At 60.0% G+C, this 8,058-nt stretch overlaps 2 protein-coding genes across 2 annotated transcripts; both read right to left on the minus strand.

The window, feature by feature from the left end:
- Positions 1–667: 667 nt before the first annotated feature.
- On the minus strand, positions 668–2,948 carry CFD (complement factor D). The gene is made up of 5 exons (XM_028159548.2): positions 2,802–2,948; positions 1,919–2,075; positions 1,657–1,807; positions 1,238–1,495; positions 668–879 (listed from the first exon to the last, which is right to left on the minus strand). The coding sequence occupies exons 1-5, from the start codon at positions 2,857–2,859 to the stop codon at positions 718–720; spliced, it is 786 nt and encodes a 261-aa protein (XP_028015349.1). The 5' UTR covers positions 2,860–2,948; the 3' UTR covers positions 668–717.
- A 2,554-nt stretch (positions 2,949–5,502) lies between these two features.
- Positions 5,503–7,845, minus strand: ELANE (elastase, neutrophil expressed). Its single transcript, XM_008150830.3, has 5 exons — positions 7,779–7,845; positions 7,211–7,367; positions 6,767–6,908; positions 5,864–6,094; positions 5,503–5,703 (listed from the first exon to the last, which is right to left on the minus strand). The coding sequence occupies exons 1-5, from the start codon at positions 7,843–7,845 to the stop codon at positions 5,503–5,505; spliced, it is 798 nt and encodes a 265-aa protein (XP_008149052.2).
- Between the last annotated feature and the right edge of the window lie 213 nt (positions 7,846–8,058).

An 8,058-nucleotide genomic window follows, 5' to 3' on the forward strand; every position in this document is an offset into this window, starting at 1 on the left:
CAGTGTGGCTCAGCTGGTTGGAGAGTTGTCCCAGGCACCAGAAGGTCACAGGTTTGATTCCCAGGGACACATATGGGAGGCAATCAATCCATGTTTTTCTCTCACATTGATGTTTCTCTCTCTCCCCCTTCCTACTTCTCTAAAACCAATGCAAGAAAGTGGTTGTAACATAGGATTTAAAAAATAATAATAATAAATCAACAAACAGCAAGTGTTGGTGAGGGTGTGAAGAAGAGGGAAGCCTCGTGCACTGTTGGTGGGATTGTAAACTGATGTAGCCACCTGTAGAAAACAGTGTGGAATTTCCTCAAATAATTAAAAATGGAGCTGCCACATGACCCCGCATTCTGGATATTTAGCTGAAGACATTTACATGCCTATGTTCATTGCAGCATTATCTACAATAGCCAAAATACGAAGCAACCTAAGCGTCCATCGATAGACAAATGTACAAAGAAAATGTGGCGCATATACAATGGAATATTACTCAGCCACGAGAAAGAATGAAATCTTGTTATTTGCAACAGCATGGATGGACCCAGAGGGTATTATGCTAAGTTAAGCAAGTCAGACAGAGAAAGACAACTACCATATGGTTTCACTTATATGTGAATCTTAAAACAAATGAATAAACAAAATAGAGAAAAAAAAATAAAGTCTGATGGGATGCAGGAATGAATGACTTTATTGCTTGTGACCCCGCCCCTCAGGGTCTCCTCAGGAGGCCACGCCTCCATCCATAATGCTCTCGATCCAGGCCCTGTAACTCCCCACACGGGTGTAGATGCCTGGCTTCTTGGGATTGCCACACACGCGGGATCCTGAGGTGACCACGCCTTCGGCCACGCCGTTGCACACCAGAGGGCCCCCAGAGTCACCCTATGTGAGAAAGGGCTGTGAGGGGGGTATTTGTCCTCCTCCCTCCCCCCTCCAGTGTCACACCGGGGCTCAACCACTGCAATTCCCGCTCCTCCCTCCAGCCCAAACCCTTTCCTCGCACCCTGTGTGTCAATCCCCCAGCCCCCCACCCATCACTGCAGGCCCTATCCACTGAGTCCCTGCCCTCCAAACCCCACACTTCAATGCCCGCCTTCCAGACCCCGCCCTCTCCACAGCCCACACCTCTTCTGGGCCCACCTTCCGCAGGCCCCGCCCTATTGCCCTCACCCTCAGAGTCGCCCCTCTTCCCCCTCTCCAGCGGGCCCTGGTCCATCCCGGCCCCGCCCCCGCCCCACACCTTGCAGGTGTCCTTGCGGTTGCTCTCTGCGCACATCATGCGCTCAGTGATGGTGCCGTCGTGGTACTTGCGCAGGTTGCAGGTGGCGCGGTCCATCACTCGCAGGAGCAGGTATTGCAGGCGGTCGGGGCGGCGGCCCGTGTGGCTCACTATGCCCCAGCCGGCCACGTCGCAGAGCGTGCCAGCTGCCACCTCGCGGTCCTCGTGCTGCCAGGGCAGGGGCTTCACCTCGGGGCCCAGAGTGGCATTCTCAGACAGCTGCGGGTGGGGTAGGCGGGTGTCAGGGTTGCAGGGAGCGTATGCAGCAGGAGGGACTGTGGCGAGACTCCGTGGGACCGGTAGGGGGAGGTGGGAATCAGGGTTGGGGGTTGCGGGGGGCGGGGCATGCAGCAGGAGGAGTGCAGCCAGGCTTGGCCGACCTGCAGCAGAAGGAGGTCGTGGTCGATGGTGTCCGGCCGGCTGTCAGGGTGGGGCACTGCTCGGAGCACATCATACAGGTGCTTGGATGGTTCGGGTTGCGACAGGGAGTGCGCGCCTAGGAGCACCTTCACCGTCTCATTGGGCCTGGGGCTGGGGCGGGTCCACGTCAGGTCCACGTCCCCACCCCTACCCAATCACACCCCTGCTCTGTGTCCCCCCCACACCCGCCCCACCCCCCCCCCCATCGCCAGCACCACTCACACATCCTCCAGGCAGTGCGCTGCGCTCAGCACCCACTGCTCCGCCACCAGGAAGCCGCCGCACACGTGTGTGCCGTTCACCTGCACCGACGCCATGTAGGGCCGCTGGTGGGACTGGGCCTCCCGGCCGCCCAGGATCCGGCCCCGGGGCTGTGCCGCTGGGTTCAGGCAGGTGGGGGTGAGGATTCCACGGATGACTGCAGCCCAGGCCTCAGGGGCCCCCGCAGGCCACTCCAGCCCCCCTCCCACCTGGAATCTCATCGTTGGAGCCCCCACCCCAGGGTCATACGTTCAGGTGGCTGGGGGAACAATAGGGAGCAGCAGGGTCTGGGGCAGTGATGGCGAACCTATGACACGCGTGTCAGCACTGACACGCGCAGCCATTTCTGATGACACGCGGCCGCTGAGGCGGCCACATGCTGAGGATGAAACATTTGCGAAATAATGTTTTTTTCCTCAAAGTGACACACTACCCGAGTTATGCTCAGTTTTTTGGCGAAGTTTGGCACACCAAGCCCAAAAGGTTGCCCATCACTGGTCTGGGGCTAATTCCATTCTGTATACCGAGCCTACCCGCTTTGATTTAAACACAAGAAAAGCGGGATAGACCGAACCAACACCCCTGGCAGCCACGGAACACGCGGGCCGCCGGTTTCCACGGCAGAGCTGCGTGTTCTCACGGTGGGGAAAGCTTGCCTTTCAGATCCAAGTTTGGAGAATTCCCAGACTTTCAGAGCCTTCCACTCCCCTGGGCGCTGCCCCCTTTCTGCCTATCTAGGAGGGCTGGGGGACAATCCCGTTTGATGGAGGGGGCCCCATGGCTGACTGCCCGGCGGGCTGGTGCCCCCCCCCCGCTGTCAGCCCAGTCCCAGGTCCCCTCTCACCACATAGGGCCACTCCCAGAAGGATCAGAGCCGCCAGGCGCACGGAGAGGTGGGTCATGGTGCTGCTGTGGCCTCGACACTGACCCAGGCGGGGCCCCGGGACACTCTTATGAGAGTGGGAGGTGGGGCGGCTCCCACTGGCCCCATCTGTCCCACAGGCAGAGGCCCAGCTGGGTAAAGGGGAGCCCGCCAGTCCGCTCCCCCCCCCCGCAGGGTGACGTCATCTTCTGCTGGACTTTGCACCCTGAGGGCTGCCTCCTGCCTCTGTGTACCCCGCCCAGAGCTGACCCTGGGGTGGGGAGCAGCCCCTCGGGATGCAGGAGCAGAGCAGAGGGATGGAGCCCCTCCAGCCCCCCAGCCAAGCCTCCCAAGAGTGTCCTTCCAGCCCTCGAGTTTCGCAACAGCAGCTGGAGGCCACAGCTTGTAAACAACCCACTTCCTCGTGGTTGTTTTTTTCCCCCCCCCCCCGTTTTTTTCCCTGCACCTCCCTTCTTTGTCTTCCTTCTCCAACTTTAAGAGGAAATTGGGTGGGGGAGGAAATAAGGGAGCACCCTACACCTTGTCCCCATTGCTGTGCCTCTGGGTCCTGGCACCCCAACAAGCAGAATGTTGCTAAGGTGGTGTGTGGTGGCAGCTGGAAAGACTGTGCCTTCAATAAGGACATTTTAATGGAACGTTCAGGCTGCCTTCAGGTGTGGCTTGATCCAGGCACCTTGAGCAATGTCAGGTCTTTGCTGCTAGTTCCCCCCTTCTTCCTCTCCTCACCAGCCTCCCCCGTTGTGGCCCCAGGAACCCCAGACTCAGCCCAGTGGCTCAGCGGGCTCCTGCTCCAATTCCCCATCACACCAACGTCTGCAGGCTGCCTCTGATCGCTGAGCTTGGATCACGTGGCCTCCCAGGCTCTGAAGAGGAGAAAGTGGCAGGTGCTGGGACCAGAGGGGTGGGGCAGACCTTGAATAACCCCAGTGGGAACAGCGCACAGTCCTTTCCCCTCCCTTTGTCCCCTCCTCACAACAGATTGTTTCATTCATATAGAAAAGAATAGAAAATAACAAACGGGATCGGTTAGATCCTAATATGTTTCCTTATTAAAATCAGACGTTCTGAATGAACGCCCATGAGGAGACGGGAGTCCAGATTATGTAAGAATGTTCAAAATTGCAACAAAACTTGGAAATGACCTAGGAAGATGGTGTGGTTCAACAACTAGCCCTGCACATCTCCAGATGCCGTGTGGACAAGGGAGGCCGCCTGGGTACGGTATTAAGTGGAAAAAGCAGGGCAGCTAGGCACCTTCCTGAGCAGCTGGCACGGGGGGAGGCTGGGTAAGGGAGCGCCTGCAGGCAGAGCAGGCGGGCAGAGGAAACACCCAGGCAGAGGCCCTGAGCGGAACCCAGGGGCTGAGCTCCAGAGGGAGGGGCTTTGGGACCAGGGGACAGAGGAAAAGATTTATCCCAAACTCATGGTGTGTGTGTGTGTGTTGGTGTGTGTGTGTGTGTGTGTGTGTGTGTGTTGGTGTGTGTGTGTGTGTGTGTGTGTTGGGGTGTGTGTGTGTGTGTTGGTGTGTGTGTGTGTGTGTGTGTGTGTTGGGGTGTGTGTGTGTGTGTGTGTGTTGGGGTGTGTGTGTGTGTGTGTGTGTTGTGTGTGTGTGTGTTGGTGTGTGTGTGTGTGTGTGTGTGTTGGTGTGTGTGTGTGTTGGTGTGTGTGTGTGTGTGTGTGTGTGTGTGTGTTGGTGTGTGTGTGTGTGTGTGTGTGTGTGTGGGGTGTGTGTGTGTGTGTGTTGGTGTGTGTGTTGTGTGTGTTGGTGTGTGTGTGTGTGTGTGTGTGTGTGTGTGTTGGGGTGTCACCTATTGTTACCACTCTCATTTGTTTGTTTGCTTGGGTGACTATTTCCTCCCCCACCATCAGACTCTAGGCTGCATGATGGCAGAGGCCATGTCTGTTGTGGTCCCCACCCGTGGCCCCAGAGGGCTCCTTCCTGGGCCCAGGAAGACAGAAGAGGGGTACAAGTCAGTCATGTCCCGCCCCCAGGGCAGCAACTTCGACCGAGGCTGGGGAGTTGGGGGAGGACTTGTCTCTGTCACCCAGTGAAACCCCAATCTCTGGCTGTACCCTTTCCCAGACAGCACCCACTCCTCCCCACAGGGAAACAGAGGTTCAGAGACAGCCACCAAGCGGCCCGAAGGCCGAGCTGGGACTCAGCTCCGGCTCCTGAGAAGGGCTTCACCTCTCCGCACCTCCGCTTCTTGTCCGTCATACATGGCCCTGACGGGACCGGCCTCAGGGGCTGGAGATGAGCCAACACTGCAAAGACTGAGCGTGACTCCTGCACCTGGTGAGCACTCGGCAAACACCTGCGACAGCGCCGAGTGCCATAACCACTTGCAATTCGAACTTCATCGTGTGTCCGTGAGCTTTTACGGGAGGGAAACCAGAAATGGCAAGGGGCATCCTTTTGCGCCTGGAGGGGAAGGAACTTCTTACCCCAGTGCCCTGGTTTTGCTGCCCCCTGGTGGCAGCATACTCGTGCGACGCCCAAAACACTCTCCCAACTACTTTCCATCTCCAATGGCACAACCAACCAACACCCAGACACATTCTACAAAACAGAGAAGGCTTTTATTCTGTCAGATGCTGCGTCATGCAGCATGGACGGGCCTGGCCAGGGACAGGTGAGGCGGGGTGACCGGGGCAGCCCCTTCTAGTGGCTCCTACTTGCAGGGTCCCTGGGGTGGAGTCGAGGGTGGTCGTCGTGTTGGCGGATGATGGAGTTGATCCAGTCTGCAAACTGCGCCACGGGGGCAAAGGCGTCTGGGAAGAAGCCGGAGCCGCAGGTTCCTCTGATGAAGGAGTCGATCCCGTGGATCAGCCCGTTGCAGACCAGGGGCCCGCCGGAGTCCCCCTGTGCGGAGCCGGTGAGATTAGGAGGCGAGGCTTCCGGGCCTCCCCACCTGCCTCCCTTCGGGGTTGGGAAGTCCTCCTGGCATCTGGCTCGCAGTCCTGGTTGCTGTGGCCCAGGCAGGGGTGGGGTGGGAGCGGAGAGGGGGGTTGCAGGTACTCACAAAGCAGATGCCGGCGCGGCGGCGCGGCACCAGCGTGCACACGTTGGTGGGGCGGCAGAGGGACGTCACCACGGTCACGTTGAGCTGCTGGAGGACTCTGGCTGGCGGCCGGTTTGCGCCCAGCCGACCCCATCCCATGGCCAGGCACCGCACCCCATTGCCCACACCTTGGCCCTGCTCGGGCAGCCTGGCCACCTGCACGTTGGCGTTGACCGTGGCTGACCCGTTGAGCTGCAGTGGGCAGGACAGAGCGTCGAAGCGTCACATGGGGCAGTGGGTGCCCGACGCGCCCCTTCCCGGGTCTGTGTCCCCTGGGGGCCCTGTGATGGTTCTGGGATTTTATGGAGGAGGATGGCCTCCCTGCAGGATGCTCCGCTCCCCCCCCTGAGTGTCAGCTTCCCCGTTTGTGAAGTAGAAGCAACCACAGCGGCTCAGGGTGAACCTGGACATGTCTTGAGTTCAGGAAACAGCAGGTACCAAACTATGGGCAACACCAATGACCACAAACCCCTGGTTCTGGAACATGGCCGAGAGTAACCACAGCTCTGGGGGACGCTTCTCCCTCCAGCCTCCCACCCGTCTGAACGTGGGGGATTTTGCCCCGTTTCACAAAGACAGGGACTGTCCCCGCCCTCGGCCACAGGGCACGAACAGTCACAACCGTCTGCTCAGAGCACGCTGCGTCCTCTTGTTCACGCGCTCAACAGCCCTCAGCTGGGGCTTATTTCCCAGGTCACACAGGAGGAGACTGGGGCACGGAGATGACCCGCCCAGCTAGAGCCAGGTGTGACCCCGTCTATAGCCCCTTCTCTGCCCGCCCCACGCCTCCGGCCCCAGGCCTTCACGCCTGCCTGGGCATCCCTGCCCACCCCAGGCCCCTCCCCTGCCCAGCCGGCCTCCCACCTGCAGAAGAACAATGTCGTTCACCAGCCTCTGGGCATCGAAGCCGTTTTCAAAGACGCGCTGGATGCCGAACAGCTGCCGCGTGGGCTCAGGCCGGCCCAGGTTGTGAGCCCCCAGCACCACCTGCACTGCCCGGAAGTTTCTGCAGCAAAGTGGGTGCAGGAGGTGATCGAGGTGGCTCTTGGGTTTGGGGGTGGGAGAGAGGCCCCAGAGCTCAGCCGAGCCCAGGCCCATGCCCAGGGGATGCCTCACCACCCAGGGCTGATCCTTGGGCTCCGTGGCTGAATGCCCCCAACTTAGGCCTGGTGAAGAAGGGGCATTGATGGGGGCGCCCTGGAGGAGCCCACACCCTGGCCTCACGGCCCACCTCCTCCACCCCCACTCCATTGGGCAGATGTGGAAACGACGGAGGGAAGAGGGAAGGTACGCTCAGGAGTCACTCACACGCCATTCACACAGTGCGCAGCCGACATGACGAAGTTCGGGGCCACCAGGGTCCCACCACAGAAGTGGCCTCCACGCTGCTGCAGGGACACCATGAAGGGCCATGCGTGGGGCCGGGCCTGCCGGCCACCCACGATCTCGGAGGCCAGCACGGGGCCTGGAGACATCCGGGGGCGGGGTGGTGAGTGTCATGGAGGAGCCCCCCCCCACTGGGCCAGTTGGCCCTTGAACTCCCACAAGAACCTCTGGGTCAGGACTCTTCACGCGCTTGTTGCCAGATGAGGAAACTGAGGTACAGACAGGACGGCGGGCCCTCCTGCCAGGGCACAGCTAGGTCTGAGCTTCATTTGGCTCTGGGGTCCCCAGAGCGTGCCCACTGACCCGCCCCCACTGGATTCACCGGGCCCCTCACCACTCTGAACCCCAGTCTCCTCTGGAAATGGGTCTCCTCATCCCAGCCACCCCTTCCCGTGAGGAGAAGGGGACCACGTAAGTCAAGGGCATAAGTGGAGAAGCAGGAATGGATGCCCAGGGACCGACGGATGGACAGACATGTGGCTCCACTCACCACCCAGCAGCACGGTCAGCAGGATGGAGGCCAGGGCAGGGCCCGAGGATCTGCAGCTTTGGGTCATGGTTGAGCGGGGGCTCCAGAGTCTCTGTCCCCTGCACCCACCTGGCCCTCTTATAGCCCAGAGCCCGGGGGCCGTTGCATTGCCCCACGGCAGGGCCAGGTGTCCCCACTTCCTTTCTCTACCCCCAGGCATGGATGAGGGTGATGATGGGAAGAAGAGGGGTGATGGGTGCAAGGGGCCTGGGTTGGCTCCAGATAAAATCCAGGACACAAA

The sequence above is a fragment of the Eptesicus fuscus genome, chromosome 6, assembly GCF_027574615.1.
Source record: "Eptesicus fuscus isolate TK198812 chromosome 6, DD_ASM_mEF_20220401, whole genome shotgun sequence".
Classification (NCBI taxonomy): Eukaryota; Metazoa; Chordata; class Mammalia; order Chiroptera; family Vespertilionidae; genus Eptesicus; species Eptesicus fuscus.

What these genes read in the sequence shown, in the direction of transcription:
- ELANE (XM_008150830.3), bottom strand. Translation starts at nt 7,845, where the DNA reads ATGACCCAAAGCTGCAGATCCTCGGGCCCTGCCCTGGCCTCCATCCTG. An exon ending in ACGACATTGTTCTTCTGCAG is followed by an intron (nt 6,095 to 6,766) that starts GTGGGAGGCCGG and finishes TGCCCACTGCAG; the next exon opens with CTCAACGGGTCAGCCACGGT. An exon ending in GCCGCGCCGGCATCTGCTTT is followed by an intron (nt 5,704 to 5,863) that starts GTGAGTACCTGC and finishes GGCTCCGCACAG; the next exon opens with GGGGACTCCGGCGGGCCCCT.
- CFD (XM_028159548.2), bottom strand. Translation starts at nt 2,859, where the DNA reads ATGACCCACCTCTCCGTGCGCCTGGCGGCTCTGATCCTTCTGGGAGTG. An exon ending in ACGACCTCCTTCTGCTGCAG is followed by an intron (nt 1,496 to 1,656) that starts GTCGGCCAAGCC and finishes CCCCACCCGCAG; the next exon opens with CTGTCTGAGAATGCCACTCT. An exon ending in ACCGCAAGGACACCTGCAAG is followed by an intron (nt 880 to 1,237) that starts GTGTGGGGCGGG and finishes TTTCTCACATAG; the next exon opens with GGTGACTCTGGGGGCCCTCT.